At 45.5% G+C, this 18279-nt stretch overlaps 1 protein-coding gene across 2 annotated transcripts in view; it reads left to right on the top strand.

Annotated features, from left to right (window-relative positions):
- The window catches only part of CIB4 (calcium and integrin binding family member 4), a 47643-nt gene that overhangs the window by 17425 nt on the left and 11939 nt on the right, over window positions 1-18279 (top strand). For both annotated transcript variants that reach the window (XM_025868626.2, XM_073897124.1), the window contains one exon: window positions 16953-17094. In XM_025868626.2, the coding sequence (XP_025724411.2) occupies window positions 16953-17094 (142 nt within the window). The remainder of the gene's footprint in view (window positions 1-16952; window positions 17095-18279) is intronic.

Below are 18279 nucleotides of genomic sequence, written 5' to 3'. Positions count from 1 at the left end.
TGGATGTGTTCTACCTGAAGAAAGACTCCAGAGGACATAACCCTTTTTATGTATTTGCTGGCAGGTGAAGGAGGATTTGGAGCAATTAGATTGGGTTAAAATTCCTAAACAGATAGCACTCTTAGAAGCCAGAGCAGGCTCATTCAGAGAGCAAGCCACTTGTCCCTGGAAGCATCCCAGAGTGAGCTGGCCAGACTGTAGTGCGGGGGGGGGGGGCGCGGGGATCAGGCCTCCCGCAGCGGTGGCCCACCTGCCCAGGACGTTGAAACAGAGATGATCGGTGTCCTTCCATTCCCTGAACGTCCCTGCGTCCAGAGCTCCAGCCAGGAGAGGGGTCATCTTCCTCTCTCTTTCTGCCTGAAGCCAGATGTCAGAGGGAAGTGTGACCAGCAGGCCGACCCCATGCCAAGGGGAACTGAAGCAAACGTCTAGACCCAGACACCAGATACCAGACTCCGGTGATAAAGACTGGAGATGGCTGGAGGCACCTACTTCCTCCCGCTCGCTGGCCCCTGTTGACTCAGAGCCCCTCCTTTGGCCAGCACCCCATGAGTTCCCCAGGACTCAAGTGCCCCCCATTTTCAGGAGGGCAGTCAGGGAGAACAGCTGGTGGGCAAGCCTGGATCAGGGACGGGTCAGTCCCTTGTCCGCACAAGCTGCTGTGCTCTCGGTTCTGGGCAGAAGGCCTCTGGCAATAGGGAGAATCCCCAACGGGAGGGGAGGCTGCCCAACAGGGCCAGGCAGTTGGGGGACCCCACTTCTATCCACAGGTGCCCCCCTCCTCAGAGAGGCCTCTGAGCCAGCAGGGACCCCGAGGGGCCAGGGAGGCCGGGACCACGGTGCTCTCCCCATCATGCAGACCAAGACAGTGAGACCAAGGCAGTAGCACAAGGAAGCTGACAACACTGTTACAATCCGGTCGAATTATCAGGAAACATGCTCACTACTTGCTCGTTATCAGCCCGTGGCTTTATACTTTGGAATGCATCTGGAGAGACAGAGACAGACACCATGAGATGAACTGCAAGCTTCTTTTTTTTTTTTTTTTGTTAATTTTTTAAAAAATTTATTCATTTGAGAGAAAGAATGAGAGAGAGAGAGCACATGAGAGGGGGGAGGGTCAGAGGGAGAAGCAGACTCCCTGCCGAGCAGGGAGCCCGATGCGATTGCGGGACTCAATCCCCGGGACTCCAGGATCATGACCTGAGCCGAAGGCAGTCGCCTAACCAACTGAGCCACCCAGGCGCCCCTGAACTGCAGGCTTCTTCAGATGAACTTCCATTCCCATCGGCGCTTCCTTGCTGGCCAGGCAGGAAAGCATCCACCAGCTCCTCACGGGGTCTGAGAGCTGAGTCCAGCTTTGCCTGGGGCCCAGCCCTCGCCCTTCAGAGAAGGAAGCGGAAAAGAGAAGCAAAAGCCCTTGCTTCCCAAGCCTCTGGGAAGGAGAGTTTGTATGCACTCTTAGCAAAATGTCTCAGAAGTGCACTTTTCTTTTTTAACTCGCTCTTTATTTATTGTTAAAATGGTATGTCAGCATTCAAATACATTTTCTAAAAACCTAATCCCTTGGTATCCAGCCACCCTGACAGAAATTGTTATTTCTTTTGTAGCCTTCTTCCCCTGGGCACACTTCGTTTTACATCACTGTAGACATACAGAGATACAATTTTATTTTGTGCTTTTTCTCCCATTAGGCGCAAATATGTTTTTTCGGTGTTGTTACATAGTCCGTGTAATTATCATTTTAATGGTTGCATAATTGCATTGAGTTCTGATTTACTAAACCACCCTCTCAATGGCAGGACATTACCATTGTTCCCAGTTTGGGATTTTTTTTTTTTTTTGCTACTATAAATAATTTTGCAATAAACATCCTCCTGTATTATTTTCTTCATTTTAGGAAATTATTTTCTTAGTTTAGATTTCCAGGTTCCCCTTGGAGGCATAAGAGAGATAGGGCCGTCCACTTTGGGAATTTGAACTATGCAGCCATTTAGATGATAATTATACTGACTATGTAGCAACATGGGAAAACATTTATGCCTCAAGGGGGGGAAAAGCACAAAATAAATGTAAAACCTGGGCTCCTAAATATCCCTAAGCCAAGCCGATGATAAAAGGGCCCTCAAGACTTCTCTCCAAGTTGACATAAAAGGTCACTTTGCATGAGGTTTTTCCAAAGGCGTGTGTTGGTTGGTGTCCCATCCATTTTCTCCATCTTTGAGGAGGGTCCTATGTGAGCACTCCCTCAGCATTTCCTGCTGAGAGGCGGCAGCCCTAGCTCCGGGGTCTCTTCCTGCTCTCCACCTGGTGCCATCCTGAGGTCAGGAGTTGCTGTGGACCCAGGTGCAGAGCTCCACATGCCTGCTGTGACCCAGCATCGTTTCATCCTGCCATCACCACTGCCCCCGACCCCTGGCCCCCAGTGCCAGGATTCCTAGGACATGTTCCACTGCTCCCCTTGCTCCTTCGTGAGCTGCCATCAGCACCAGTCAGAACATGTAGCTCGGAGCTCAGCCTGGATCTGCCTGCTGACCCAAGAGTATGACACCTCTGTGCACATTTTTTCCCATTTTGATGCAGTGTCTTCCTGGGACACACTCCATGGCAAGAGCTCAGGTTTGAGGGTCGGTCAGACCTGGGATCAGGTTGCCGCTCTTCTTCTTTACTTGGTTAAGTTCTTTAACCTCTCAGCTCCTGGGTTCTGTTTATCTATACAATGAACTGACTGATATCTACCGTGTGGGTTGTTGTAAAGAATAGATGGGGTCACACACGTGAACGAGAATGGCGCAGCACGTGACATGCAGTAAATATTTAACAAGCCCCGGTTTCCCCCTGGGGTCCAAGGGAAAATGGGGATGAGTTGAGGTGCCTAGAGGGCTGGGTCCCTAGTAAGCGCTTAATGAATGCGTAAGTAATGATGAGCCATTGCTGGCTGGGCCCTAGGCAGTCAAGGGCAGCCTGCCCTGGTTGGAACAATAAAGGGGAAAGTGCAGGAAAGGAAGTTGGGGGCTTCAAAAGGCCAATAATCGAAAGTATCAGGAACTGAAAGGTTACAGGACATTTGAGAGGCTTTGGTTTGGACTTTGTGATATTTAAAGACTCACTGAGCATCACAGAGGGAGCGTAGCCCCACCCCTGGGCTGGGGGGCGAGCCCCTTTCAGTTTATATCTGTTGATGCAAAGTGAGGGGCAAAATACAGCAACTGCTGTTGCTTAGATTGCTGATAAAAGAGAAATTGTTGTCTTGAGGCAAAGATATACATCCTACAGAGTTCACAGAGGAACATGTTCCCAGGGTGCCCTGGGGTGGGTGGCCCCAAACAGCTGCAAAGCTGCCCCGACACTCCCCTCAGGAAGCCCCTCCTGCTTACAGAGAGGAAGGCCGCTTATAAACAGTAGGCGGGAGCCAGGGGGGCCTGAGGGGCCCGGACAAGCGGGGGAGCTCAGCTCTGGGCAGCTCCCGAAGGTGCCTGGTTGGCCCCGGGGTGACCCCATCACGTTAGCCAGGCTTTCCTGCCCGGCACCAACTGCCCTTCAAGGACAGGTACAGACCGTGTCTTAGGAGATTTTTATATTGGCTCTTTGGAACTTTGCATTTTCCACAGAGAAACGTATAAGCTGTTGTTAGGTCCCCAGCCTGAGCCACAAGTTGGCGCCACTCCTGTTGCAACGGCGTCAAGAGTAGAGGAACAGATCCTGCTGCAGCTGGGGAGCCCTAAGGACCTGGGGGCCTTCCTGCCCTGGGGAAAACCCTTGGCTGCCCGCCACCTTTCCTCCATTTGGATGCCCTATGAGAGAACACGGCCCCCCTCCCCCATTCTTCTGTTCTTTTTTGGGGGGGGTGGGAGCCTTGCAAAGGACAAGGAGGAAGGGCTCTGATGCCCCCTGCTCCGTCCCTTCTGCCCTCATCTTCCGCACATCTGCTTCACTTCCTATTTACCCAGCAAAAGCCTTGATCTCTTCACCGATTTCCATAAAAACTCCACTTGGGCCAACCGCTGTACGGATCTGGGTTGGCGCTGCAGACGGGGTAGGGAGGTAGGGAGGTAGGTCCTGGGAAGGGTCGCATCTTGGATCATTGGCATTCGCTGTCTCTCCTCTCTCTCCCTCTCTCTTCCATCGGTCCCCCTCTCTTTCCACAGCCTAGAAGGCCTCTTGGGGTGCCCACGTCTCCCTGCTCCTTTCCCATCCAGACCTCCCCGAGCATAGGGGTCTTCCTGTTCATAGGACCCACCTCCCCAGATGCCCACTGCTCTAGGATCCATAGTGTTGTTTTTCCTCATTATCTTTGTGACTCCACAAAACCGCAAAGCTGCGGGATTGAACTGGAGAGTCATTCGTAGGACACCAGGGCTTTATTTGGTACTCCGGGAGAAGTGGTTTTCATCAGAGGGTGTAAGGCGGTAAATGGAAACATTTCTGAAATAAATCTGGCAGAAATTGGAAGAGGGAAAGCAGTTGAAGGACACGTTCTCAGGAGAGACAGTTTGTCGCAGGTGGAATTGACCGTGTGTAGTGAGTTCAGACAAGGGAGGGCCGCAGTGGGTTGGAGGGGATGGAACCTACCTGCCTCTGCGGGCGGGGAGGGGGGTGGGGGGGGGCTGGCCACAGCCTGAGGGAGGGAGGGGGTGCGGAGGGAAGGGAGAGAGAGGAAAAGGAAGCTTTGTGAGGTATCCATGCAAAGCAAATGTTTGCCAGTTGGGTGTTTGCCCTGGGCTGAGGCTGGAGGCTGCCCGTGCTGCCCACCACGTGTCCTTATAAGCCCCATCCCCACCCACGTCCTCGTTTGGGTGGGATGCTGTGTCCTGGAGGGGGGGATGTGGTGGGGGAGGGGGCAGCACCTGATGTCATGTCTCTGCCATTGATTAGCACTGTGACTTTGACCGGGTCACTTAGTCTAAGGATTGGCTACATAAAAGCCACCTGGGCAGCTTGATACGATACAGACTCTCGGGTCCTACCCCTACAGGAGCTGACTCAGAAAGCCCATGAGGGGGGTGAATGGATGCAAATTTTGGTGAAAGGTCCCTGTGGGCTTCAGACACATAGGCAGTGGGCGTGTTAGTGTCTTTGTGAGTCTCTAGCCTCAACCCCCAAATGAGTTTACGCATCAGTTGGCACTCAACATGTCAGCCCCTTTCACGCCCCCTTTCCTCCCCAGGCTGCTCTCCCTTGAGTCCCCTGGAGATTGCACACGGAGGTGATGCCTCTGGCCACAGTCAGCTGTGACCCTGAGGAAATGTTGGGCCATGGGCACCCCCTGGAGCCAGAACTAACATTTCTACTCTCCCCATCAGCAGGCAAGGTGCGCGCCTGGCAAACAGGTAGGGCCAGGCACCATCTTTGCTTGGGAGCTCAAAAGGAGTAGCTATGCCAGGGCCTGGGGCTGCTGGTGATGCTGATGCAGGAGACGGTGGAGTTGGGGTGATACAAATGGTAGCTAGTGTTTATTGGGGATCTGCCAGTGGCAGGGGGTTTGCAAATCTGATTTCATTTGATCCCCATAAAACCCGATGAGCAAAATTATGATTCTGCCCATTTTACAGATGGGAGATGGAGGGGCCCCAATGTCTGCCCGAGGTCACACAGTTTGTTTTTGTTGTTACCCTTGTTACTCAGGAACGTGAACATGGTTTGATGTGTTGTTAGGCATTCTAGAGTTGATCTCGAGCTGTTAAAAAATAGGCTGTACAAATGTGAATAGACACTAATCTATAAAACGGCTAAGTTTGTCTCTCCTCTAATAGGTATTGGTAAACCAGTGAAGGACAACTGGGCTTTTGGGTCCCCCCCTTTTTTTTGTTCCTCCTTATTTTTCCTTTGCTGCTTGGGCAAGTTGCTCTTGAGATTGTGTAAACCTCAAAAGCTGCAGATACCAAAATCTTGTAGATGTCAAACAAAATTATTCTACCGGCTTTTTAGAGTCAGTCTGACTCTAGAGCCTCTGCTCCTTCCATTCTCTACCTTGAGCCTCCCACTGTACGATGCCAGGCCCCTGGGCTACCCCCCAAAACAACGCAGTCCCCTGAGCTCCTCCGTGCTAGCAGGTATCTCTTCTGGAAGTTTCCTCAGGGCAGTCGCAGGTACCTGTGGGCCTGAAATCTGGGGACAGACTGGGCTGGTGGGTATGAGCCAGGTTCAAGCCACGTGGTCCCATGGATGTTTAATAATATTTAACATTTTTACTGCCTTTCTCCCCTATTTGTTCCATTAGTGATCTGCCTCCAGCTGCCGGCAGGACACATTCTCAGCCTGTCCCTGCCAACCCATCTGTCACTAGGAGACAGCTCCCATACGGGCCTCTCTGTTTTTAGACTTCAGGAAGGTTGAACATCTAAAACGCAGAGACTGTCCCTTTTTTATAAACAATGGGCCTGGCCAGCTGAGGAGTGCATTCACCTAAGTGAATTTTTCATCCCTCACCCTCCCTGTCCCCAACTCCCCTTAAATGGAAATGTAAGGCTTCTCTCCACCTGGTGAAGATCATACAGACCAATCTGGGTCTTTGAGAGGTTTGAGGGTCCAGTTGCTCTCTCCCACATAACATTTTTATCTACCCAGCCAGAACCTGGGCAGTCTGGAAAGCGGGGGAAGGGGCTGGAGGCCATGCAGAGAAAGAAGGAAGGGGGACCCCTGTTGCCTGGCCTTGTTTCCTAGTCCCCTCCACAGAGCATCCCCCAGAGTCCCACTACATCTTGCTCCCTGCCTGATCTGGCATTGGCTCCTGCCCTGTCTCTGTCTCCTGGCTGGTTTCTCTTCCTGGGCAGCTCATAGCAACACTACCCCTCCAAGCTCTTGTCATTTGACTTTGCTTCGTACTCGATTCAGACATGTCTACCCCACCTGTTCCTGAAGATAATTATTTAAGTGCCTAAGTTGAGTCCCATAAAGGACAGAGGAGGCATCTCCATCATTTGGAGGGTCCTGGGAACTTGTTCAATGCCTGGTGAACAGTAACTCACCTTATGCATTTGCTACAAGGACTTGAAGTTCAGCTTCATGAATTTTGTGCCCTGCATCCCTAGCTGAGAAGCCATATCCTTCAGCTCCTCCAGTTTGTTCTCTGAGCAATTGCCAAGTGTCGGGGACATGGGACTCAGGGTAATGCCTCAACCCCTGCTTGCTTTGTGTGTGCACAAATGTGAATTTTAGAAATTTTCTTGGAGTCAAGAGTAGCAGTGCAGACAAAGCATTGAATTAGGAGTTTGCATTCTCCTTCCCTGGGCTTTGGTTTCCTCTCTGTAAAATGGAGTGGTGATATCCATCCGGCCATATGCCTGCAAGATAGTCACAACCCAAACCAATAGCTTGCACACAGTAGGTGCTCACCCCTGCTGGGTTTGAATTCTGACCGAACAACTTCAACTCAACACTGCCACCTCCTGGCAGAGTTACTCTAGTGCTGAAGGGTACAGGGGTTCAGACCCAGAACTAGGAATTCCTCCTGGCCAATGGGTCAGAGGAAGAGAAACCTTCCGTGAAGGGACATCCAGCTGATCCATTCTCAGTTCAGCCCAGAAGCTCCATCTACCTGTGGCTTCCAACCACTGCCCCTTGGTGACAAGCTCCTTCATGTCCTTGGGGGCCACTTCCTAGGGGCAAGTAGCCCAGGAACACGGGGTTAGAAGGGGCTCCATCTCATAAACCTGGAATTCTTGACACTCTCTTTTCCTCCAGTGACCAACTCCCACCCTTGGATGAAGGGCCTTTTTTTCATTTAAATAAACATTTAAGTCCTTTGTTTTCTAATATAAGCACTTAATGCTGTTAATTACCTTGTACACAATGTTCGCACCGAAAACCACAAATTTTGATATCTGGTCTTCATTTTCATTCAGATCACATTATTTTCTCATTTCTTTTGTGACTTTTTGACTCGGGGGGTCTTCAAGATACCTTTCTGTTACTGATTTCTAATTTAATTTTGTTGTGGTCAGAGAACATATTTTGTATGATTTAAATCTTTTAATATTTATTAAGACTTCCTTTATAACCTAAAATATGATCTATCTTGGTAAATGTGCCAAGTGCACCTGAGAAAAATATGTATACTACTGTGTAAGGTGGAGTGCTCTATAAAATGTCGAGTAAGTCAAGTTGGTTGCTAGTCTTCTATTTCCTTAACGATTTTTTGGTCTATTGTTCTATCAACTATTGACAGAGGGATATTGAAATTTCTAGCTATCTATATGGATTTGTCTCTGAAAAGGATTTAAAATGAGAAAAAGCTCTTTCATATTTACTCACGTATTTATCATTTCTGGCATTCTTCATTCCTTTGTGTAGATCCAAGTTTCCTTCTGGTATTTTCCTTCTTCCTGAACGACTTCTTTTAATCTTTTTGTAGCTCTGGTCTGCGGATGCATTCTCTCAGCTTTTGTTTGGGGAAAAATAAGTCTTTTGTCTTTAGTTTTGAAGGATATTTTTGCTGGGTATAGAATAATAAGATGAGAGCCTTTTTTCCCCTTTCTCTCAGAGTTAAAGATATTGCTCTGTATCTTTTGGTTTTGCTTAATTTCATTTTTATCTCTGTTCCTCTACACATATGTGTTCCACCCCACCCCACCCCAAAAATATTTTCCCCTTTATCACTGGTTCTTAGCGATCTGATTATGCTGTGCCATGGTGTGGTTTTCTTCAAGTTTCTTCTGCGTGGGTTTTGTTGAGCTTCTTGAATTTATGGGTATATAGTTTTCCTCATCTTGCTTTCCTCCACCTTCTAGAACATATTATTTTGTCTAGAACATGTTATTTTGTCTTATGTCTGTTATTATGTCTAGAACATATTTATCATTGTCTTAATGTTTATGCCTGCTTATTCTGTCAGTATCATTTCCGGATCTGGTTTTTTTTTTTTTTTAGTTGTTTTTTCTACAGGTTGTGGTTCTTATTTTCCTACTTTTTTGCAGGACTGCTAACTTTTAATTGGATGCTGAATATTGTAAATTTTATATCGTTAGATGCTTAATTTTGTTGTATTCATTTAAATGTTACTGAGTTTTGTTCTTGGATGAAGTTTTGTTCATTGAAATGAGTTCAATCTTTTCAAGGTTTGCTTTGAAGATTTATCAAGGCAAGTACTGTATATCTTTATTACATAACCATGGTACACTTAACAAAACTGATAATAAATTAAAATTGGTGGGACATCACAAACTGTATGACAAACTTTATTTGGATTTCACCAGTTTTCTCATTTATGTCCTTTATCTGTTCCAGTAGCCCCTCCAGGCTCCCATGTTACCTTTAGTCTCCCCAGTCTGTGACAGTTTCTCAGTTTTGTCTTTCATGATATTTTGGACAGCACTGGCCAGGTATTTTTGTAGAACCTCCCTCAATTTGGGTCTGTCAGATGTGTTTTCTTGATTAGACTGGGGTTATGGATTTGTGCAACAAATAACCACAGAGGTGAAGTGCCCTTCTCATCACATCCTATCAGGGAATATATGATATTGACATGACCTATTACTGGTGATGTTAACCTTGGTCACTTAATTAAGGTGGTGTTTCTGGATTTCTCCACTGTAAAGTTACTTAGTGGATAGAGCTAGAAAATATATGTATGTATAGTAACTTATATATACTACACACCAGTATTTATTTTTGTATATATCACATCTAGACTTCCCCTCTTGCTTATTTGTAACGTCTTGTGACAATGAGAAACTTGGTTCCTATTATCTGTTATTTATTTATCTATTCGTTCAACTCCAGTATCCACGTAGTTTCAGAATTGCCAACACACACACACACACACACACACACACACACACACACACCTGGGAGAAACAAATTTGCTAGGTAAGGCACAGTGTTGGTTTATGACTCTTTTTGTCTTTAGACTATGTACCCAGTCAAACCACCATTCCCGAAAGTTATTTCCTAATTCCTTCCAGTGAGGTTTTGTCATACATTTGAAATACAGTTACTTTTATTTGTCATGGTCCCCATTTCATTCTAGGTTTACTAGCATCTGGGTCTTTAAAACTTTTTAAATTTTTTATTTGCATTCTGTAAACTTCACTCATTGTGGAGTATGGTTCTATGGGTTTAAACAAATGCATAGAAGGGTGGATCCACCACCACAGTACCACCATACAGAGCAGTTCCATCACCCTAAAAATTTCTTTGTGAGTCTCCTTTGTAGTTAATTTCTTCTCCTCCCCCAACCACTGACAACCACCTGTTCTCCATCCCTATAGTTTTGCATTTTCCAGAATGTCATACAAATGGCCTCATATAATATGTATTCTTTTGGATCTGACTTCTTTTGCTCAGCAAAACACATCTAAGAATTATCCACACTGTTGCATGAAATCAATACTTTGTTCCTATTTATTGCTGAGAAGTATTCTGGTATATGGATATACCAGGGTTTGTTTATCCGTTCACCTGTTGAAATACATACTGACTGTGGTGGCTTGCCTTTTCACTTTCTTAATGATGTCTTTTGAACAAGATAAATCCTTATTTTTAATATACTCCAATTTATGGATTTTTCCCCTTAATGATCAATGTTTTTTGTATATTGTTAAAGAATTTTTGCCTCAAGATCATGAAGATGTTCTCTTATGTTTTTGTCTACAAGTTTTACTATTGGCTTTCCATGTTAGATCTATGATCAGTCTGGAATTGATTTTTATGTATGGTGTGAGGTAGGAATCAATCCAACACCACTTATTGAAAAGACCTTCCTTTCCCTCACTCTGTTGCAATGTGATATTTGTTATAAATCAAGTAGTCATCTATGTGTGGGTCTGTTTCCGAATTTTTATTCTGGCCATTGATCTGTCTCTCCTTGCACCAGTATCAATTACTAAAGCTATAGCAAGATCTTGATATCTAGTATAAGTGCTTCTGCCTTGTTCCTCTTCTTTAAAATTGTTTTGGCTGTTCTTGGCCCTTTGTATTTCCAATTTCCATATAAAGTTTAGAATCATCTTGTTAATTTCTGCAAAAACATCAGCTGGAAGACTTTAACTAGAATTGTATTAACTATGCAGATCAATTTGGGAAGAATCAACATCTTAATTAAATTGAACCTTCTAATCGATAAATATGGTATATCTGGGGGAAGTTTTTAAAGGCACTAAAACACAAACGATTTGTTACACCCTTCTCCCAGGATATGGGGTCTGCTCACCCAATCTTGCACAACAATGAGAAGTCTTTTGGGCAGCACTTTGCTCAGTAAAAGTCTGTGTCAGTAACCTCAGGCCTCCATTCAAGACCCAGAAAGGACTGGCCTCTTATATACCCCTCCCAGCAGACACCTCCATCTATTCCTTTCCTTGACAGATGCTTTACATCTGTTTAAAATTTTTAAAATACAAACATTAATCGTATACTTTTGGCAAGAGTTGGTAGCAGACAAAATGAACAAATGAAGCATTATTCAAAACCAACAAATGCTAAAAATTAAGACAGTTTAATTAGCAATGAGAAGTTTTAAATGAAATAATGCTGTTTGATTCTTTTTAAAAAACAAGATCTTAAAAATCAAACTTCATTGGTGATGTCACTGTTGAGTCACTAGCGTATTTTTGTGTGAATTTTTTCCAGCAACTGTAAAGAGCTCCTTTTGACTATGCGCTAGTTGGAGAAATGGTGAGGAGATATTTTTAAGCTAAGTCCAAATATTTTCCCTCTGACTTTCATCTTCAAATCAAATCTCTTGTTCAATAACTTTGAAAAGATCTTTAAAAAAAATGTTAGTTTTTTGGCAGGGACTGCAATCTTTTCATTGTCAACAAACTGTAGTTTCTGTTTCCAAAAAAAAAAAAAAAAATCCCCAGCATTTGGGGTTTATTTTCATCTTCTTTTGTTTTGTCATACATAGATGGAGATTGCACTACTGAGTTACCTGTATAAATTTCTATACTGACATGTTTATATTCCCTTGTTCAGAACGCCTTCACACTGGGGTGCGTGTTATTCTTGAAATGGAAGCGTTGCTTCGTCAATTGTCATCTTCTTCCTCTTCTGGAGGATTGAAGGCTTCTAAATGAGTGTGAAAGTTAATGCAGACTATAACTCTCTGGATAGGTCCCAAAATTTATTGGTTCAGATTTCAGATTGTTAAAGTAATAGCAACACAAATCTGGAACACAGTAAACTGGAACTGTGATCACTCATGAGCCTTGCTCCCTCTCCTGCCTCTTCCCAGCTGTTCTGTCTGCCAGTGGCTGGTCTGGACCCAAGGACACCAGCTAAGCTGGCGTTTAGCTCAGGGTGGAGATCAGGGAGAGGGACGGATGGAGGAAACCTCTCCCAGGCCCTTCAAAACTATCCTTGCAGGCCCTGGCAGCATTGCTTTGCACAGAGCTGCGTGTGTGTTAAGGACACCTCGCCGCAGGGGAAGTCTGTGCCCTGGGATCTCCCTCCAGGAAGAGATGAGGCAGTGAAACTGGGAGAGGGGGAATCTGCCATTGCTGGAACAGAGACGGGCCAGGGACACCCTCCTGGCAGGTGTCCACTAGGCCTCACAGAGAACTGTACTAGCCGCCCCTTAGCCTCCAGGCCCTGGTGACCCCAGGCCCTGTGTGTCATCTGCCCTGCCACCTTCTCAGGAACAGCATCCCCCATTCCTCACTCTGGCCCCTCCACCATTCCCAAGCCTGCGGGCTTCCTGCTGCCTCCACCTTCTCTCGGCTTCTCCGGCCCAAAGTGTTTGCTCGAACTGTCCCCTCCAGGACTGCTCCCAGTCAGCACGGCCGCTATCCACCAGAAGGCTGGAGGTGGATGGAGTTCTCACACACAGGGGCCATGGCTTTGACTTCAAGCTAGCCCCCATTTCGGCACTTTGTGCCAAAACAAAAAAAAATTTTTTTTAATTGAAGTAAGCCTTTTAAGAGGTTCCAGTTCCAAGGTTTTCTACATTTGATGGTCACATGTTCTGCCTCCAACACCACCTTTTCTTTTATGTTTATTTGCCGCAAGGGACCGTAGTGGAAATGGTGCCGGGCAGACTCAGGAGACCTGGGTCCTAGACTGAGTGACCTTGGGCAATCACTCTCCCCAACCCCCACTCCGAGGCCCCTTTTCCACATCCCTGATTTAAGAGGGGGTTAGTCTAGATCAGAGAGCACCAGCTATCTTTGATCATGCCTCCCCAGCAATAAAAAAGTGGGGAGCATGCCCCCATAATATGTGTATATTCAAACTCGGTCCCTTTACTACAATACCTGTATGTTATGATATAAATATGCAAAATAAAACATTTTAAAGCTAAATATTATATAAACCAAATACACATAAAATACCTTAAAAATAGATTCTCCTTTCATTTATAGAACAAAATTTCCTCCTTTCACCATTGTAATTAATAACAATAGTGTAAGGGAAAGCCATGTGGTTGGATGTGCTTCATTATTCTTTTAACATCTTGCTTTAACACTTTGAGATCGGGCCATTCAGGGGTCTGGTTCTAGTTGAGTCTATTTTTAGTGGCTGTCATAGCTGGTCAAAAGAGAAGAAATGTATCATTGGCTGCATGTGTCAAATTATGGCACTCAATTTAAATCCCCTCCACCAATTAAAGGCTTTTTATCGAAATGAAGCTTGTAGATGTCCATCTGCCCTTATGTCAGTCAGTGGCTCTTACAAGCTAATTGGAAAAACACTGCATTTTTATATTTTAAACAAATGGACTCAAAATCCACTGACACTCTCCATTTGGATGATTTTCAAACAGATTAGCAAAATCTGTTCCTAATATTTTCAAATATGCAGATAGAAGCATTATTTTAGGTGACTCCACATGTTTTCAACAACAAAAATCTGATGTTCAAAATATTCTCTCCAAAGCAGGAGTTCTTTGGAAAAGCAAGTGCTTTTCTCCCTCATTGCTGAAATGAGTCACCTCTACCTCGAAGAGTCAGAAGAATTCGAGTTCATTTTTCAGTGGATATCTGCCAACAGTCACTTGTCATCATAAAATGCTCAGCAAATTTGGAACGTTTGTCTTTTTGTACAAGAAACACATATAATTCCTCTTAAAGTTTGATGGCTCTTTTAAGTCCTCTGCCAAGAGATAACCAGCAAATCTCTACGTGGCTTGAAAGATTTTCAAAATCACTTCCCTTCTGATTACAAACCATTGTCTATATTTTACTATGCTTTAAGCTCTTTAAAAAAAAAAACAAAAAACTACCCACACCAATGCATCCTGTACCACTTTGTGTACTTCTGGACTTAACCTTTTGACTATGGTAGCCTGCAGGTAGTTTTGTGGGGCATTGGTTTCACAGGTGTGGCCATCCCTGCACCCTTACCCAGAATCCTTTTCATCATGGAGCAGCCACTCCATCGGTGGTTACACCCAGACAGTTTCTCCCATAACTGGTGTCTTCATTAAAGAAGTAATGTACTGTTCAGTCAATATCGCCTCTTTCCATTAGTTGCTCTCAAAAATGTGGTTCTTCATGTATTTTATTATTGAAACAGAATCTAGGAAAACCATGTGAGAAACATCTGTACTTTTCTTCAACTATTTAGCAGAATTTCCACAGCGTGAAATGTGTTCTAATGTTTATTTCCCCCACATCTTCCAACAGTATCTGTGGTCACTACATTTTGTTCTATGCACTATTCTTGTTACCACCAGCTTCCACACCGACTGCCTTCTTCCCAGTCTCTAGAAGACAAGGTGTGTGTGTGTGTGTGTGTCTGTGTGTGTATAGATAACAGAGTCACGTGACATGGGCCTAAGACAGAGTGGATTGGCTTCCTAGCAACCATCCCCTCTCCCCATCACTCCCAGCAAGGCCAAGAGTGGAGGGGGGTGGCCCAGGGAAGGGAAGATTGGTATCTCATTCCCTGGTTGGATATATGCTTAAGCTCACTGCTTGCTGGTCTGCCTTGCCCCTGTCTGACCATAGGAAATGAGAATTGAAGCCGGGACTTCAGTTATGTCTGACTAGATTCTCACAATTTCTACTACCAAATAGAGAAGAACTTGTATTTTAAAAGGCAGAGTTTCTAGCCCTGACATTTTCTGGTTGATCACCGGCACTTGCACTACAAGCATTATCTTCTATTGTAGTTTCTTTGCGGGAATCTTGTTAAGCCACCATTTGCGAGAGTTAATTGAGTTAAAATTCGGCAAAGTAATTTGTGAAGCCACTTAGCTAGACACACGTGACCTGGAACACAGGTCAGGAGATAGCCCTTATCAGCATTCGTCTGAGGCCATCACTGTAAGCTTTCCAGGCAGCAGCGGTGTGGATGTGGGGGTGGGGAGGGGCAGACACTGCAGAAGCTTGTTTGTAGGTTCTAGCAAGGTAGTCTGGATTCTCCCGACCCCTGACCACTCCTGGACCATACATATGAATATACATGTGACACTAACCCTGTCACCTAGGGACCTTATTTACAACGTCGATTTCTAGGTGTATTAGTTTGCTAAGGCTGGTGTGACAAAGTACCACAATTATGAGGCTTAAACAACAGAAATTTATTGTCTCACAGTTCTAGAGCCTAGCAAACTGAGACCAAGGTGTCTGAAGGGTTGGTTTCTTCAGAGGGCTGCGAGGAAGAATCTGTTCCCTGCCTCTTTCCTAACTTTCGGCAGCGTGTCGGCCATCATTCCTTGGCTTGTAGATACCTCACGCCGATCTCTGCCTTCATCTGCACAGGGTGTTCTCCTCGAGCGCATGTCTCTGTGTCCAAATTTCCCCTTTTAATAAGGATACAAGGGGCACCTGGGTGGCTCAGTTGTTAAGCGTCTGCCTTCGGCTCAGGTCATGATCCCAGGGTCCTGGGATCAAGCCCCACATCAGGCTCCCTGCTCCACGGGAAGCCTGCTTCTCCCTCTCCCACTCCCCCTGCTTGTGTTCCCTCTCTCGCTCTCTCTCTGTCAAATAAGTAAAATCTTTAAAAAAAAATAAGGACACAAATCATATTGGATTAGAGACCCACCCTACTTCATATGCCCTCATCTTAACTAATTATATCTAGAAGACCCTGTTTCCAAATGAGGTGACATTCTGAAGTACAAGGGGTTAAGACTTCAACATACAAATCTGGGGGACAGACACAATTCATCCATGATGCTGGGCTACACCCCAGACCTTCTAAAACAGGACCTCTGAGAGTGGGAGCTCACACTTCATTTTCTTAACAAGGACCTTCGGTACCTTGTTTGTTCACTAAAGCTTGAGAGGTTACATGGCCACCTGAGGTGACACAGACTGTTCTCTCTCCCACCTCAAATACATAGGAGCACCAAATAAAACTAAATCATGGATGTTAATATGTAGCTTAGTTCAAAAGAAGTGAAGAAGAAATTTTCATGTGCCATAAATGGAGAGATCAAAACTAGAGGGCTAAGCATTGGCTGTTGCTGAGAAAACCCTAAGGAGTGTTAGACAAGGGTACAGGCCCCTAGAGGCAGTGGCGGGGTGGTGGAGCTGGGGCTCAAATGCCCTTGAGGGAGGTAATAGGCACACTGGGTACTTGAAGCAGAGGAACTAATCCTTTTGCATGAAGCTTGGGGACTTGAAAAGGTACCTTGTCAGTGAAAGTCAGTGAAAGGGGGACTAGAAAAACCAATCAGAGATTTGTTTCACCTAATTAAAAATTGGGCAGATTGGCCATTCAGATCTGCTATGTGAACTCACAGAATCAAATAGCTTTCTTAGCTGAGGTGCATCTAAGGAAAAAGAATTTGGGTTGGCTGAGGGGAGAGATGGGGGTCATTCTAGAATACTACAGCAAAGTTGGGATCTGATAAGGCCTGCCAGCAGGCAAGGAAGAGTTTAGAACAGGCGGGGCTGGGCCCCTGAGGGACTGGAGGAAAGAAGTACTGGTAGGTGGGAATGAATTAGGCATACTGAAAGCAGAGGAGGATGCCAGGGAGGAATTTGCCGTGCTTCTGATAGATAGGTGAGGGCCGGGGAGGCATGAACCTGACATTGATAGGCCTCCCCACTCCTCCTCTCCCACAGGTCAACCCTTTCAGAGACCGAATCTGCCAAGTGTTCTCCCACAACGATGTGTTCTCCTTTGAGGATGTGCTGGGCATGGCATCTGTGTTCAGTGAGCAGGCCTGCCCCAGCCTGAAGATCGAGTATGCCTTTCGCATCTATGGTGGGTGACTAAGTGGTGGTGGTGGGTGGGGGTCAGTGCCATAGAGTAAATAGCAACCTAGAATCCATCAACTTCAATTCACTGGTGGGATGATGTTCCTTGGGATTCACTTGGGTGTTTATGGGTATTAGCATGTTTCTTGAATTCTATAGATTAAAAAAAAATGGTGGCGAACAACTACTTCAATGGATAGATGCCCTCCCTTCATGCCATTGGAGGCAAATGGAGCCACGGGTGTTGTATTTTGTGGTAGCAGTGTAGGCACTACATATGGGTGAGGACTACATATGGGTATGAAGGAGATATGCTTGTTTTGTAGGAATTCAGAAATTTGAACACCAGAACTAGCCCAGCCACAAAATGGCTGAGAAATCTTGGACAAATCATTTCATCTTTCTGGGCCTCAGTTTCATCATCTTTAAAATGAGGTGTTTGAGAGAGATCATCTCTGAGGTCCTATGACATTTTTTGATCTCTGGTTTTGTCTGGATTAGCCATAAGATACTGCAAAAGTTCTGCTCTTCAGCAGGCTCATGTTCCCTTAGCACAGCTTACATGCCTGGAATTCTCAAAAGAAATTAAAAGGAAAGAAACAAAGAAACCTTGGGAAGTTTTCAAACAGGCCATGTACAAGGCTTCAAGCTCATTGCAACAATTTCTTGGCCCCAAAGGACTTGTACGTTCAGGCTTGCATAGTGTGATATTCCATATGCTTCCCCTTCCAACCAGGTCCTCCCTGTCTCCACACAGTGGACACCATCTTATTCTTGCCTTGCCCAAATGGATTTGGATAAAATGGGGTGGAGAAGATTTAAGCCTGATGGACCTGTGAGGGCTCAGTTTTCTCAACTGTAAAAAGGACTTAATGATATTTTTGTAAGCCCTACATCCTCAAGCTTAGTATCCAGTAAACGCAAATGAAATCAGATCCCCCTGCTGAGAATAGCTGAGTAAGCTCTTATCATACTGTCACTTCCACAGATAGCAACTACAAACTCAAATACACACACACACACACACACACACACACACACACACACACACACACAGGTGCCTGGGTGGCTCAGTCAGTTTCAGCTTCCTTCAGCTTGGGTCATGATCCCAGGGTCCTGGAATTGAGTCCTGAGTCAGGTTCCCTGCTCAGCAGGGAGTCTGCTTCTCCCTCTCCCTCTGTCCCTCCCCCAC

Source organism: Callorhinus ursinus, unplaced genomic scaffold (genome assembly GCF_003265705.2).
Source record: "Callorhinus ursinus isolate GAN/ISIS: 27379988/994484 unplaced genomic scaffold, GSC_fseal_2.0 scaffold10, whole genome shotgun sequence".
Lineage (NCBI taxonomy): Eukaryota > Metazoa > Chordata > Mammalia > Carnivora > Otariidae > Callorhinus > Callorhinus ursinus.
Note: the sequence above shows the minus strand (reverse complement) of the source record. Positions and strands in the feature narration are given on the sequence as shown.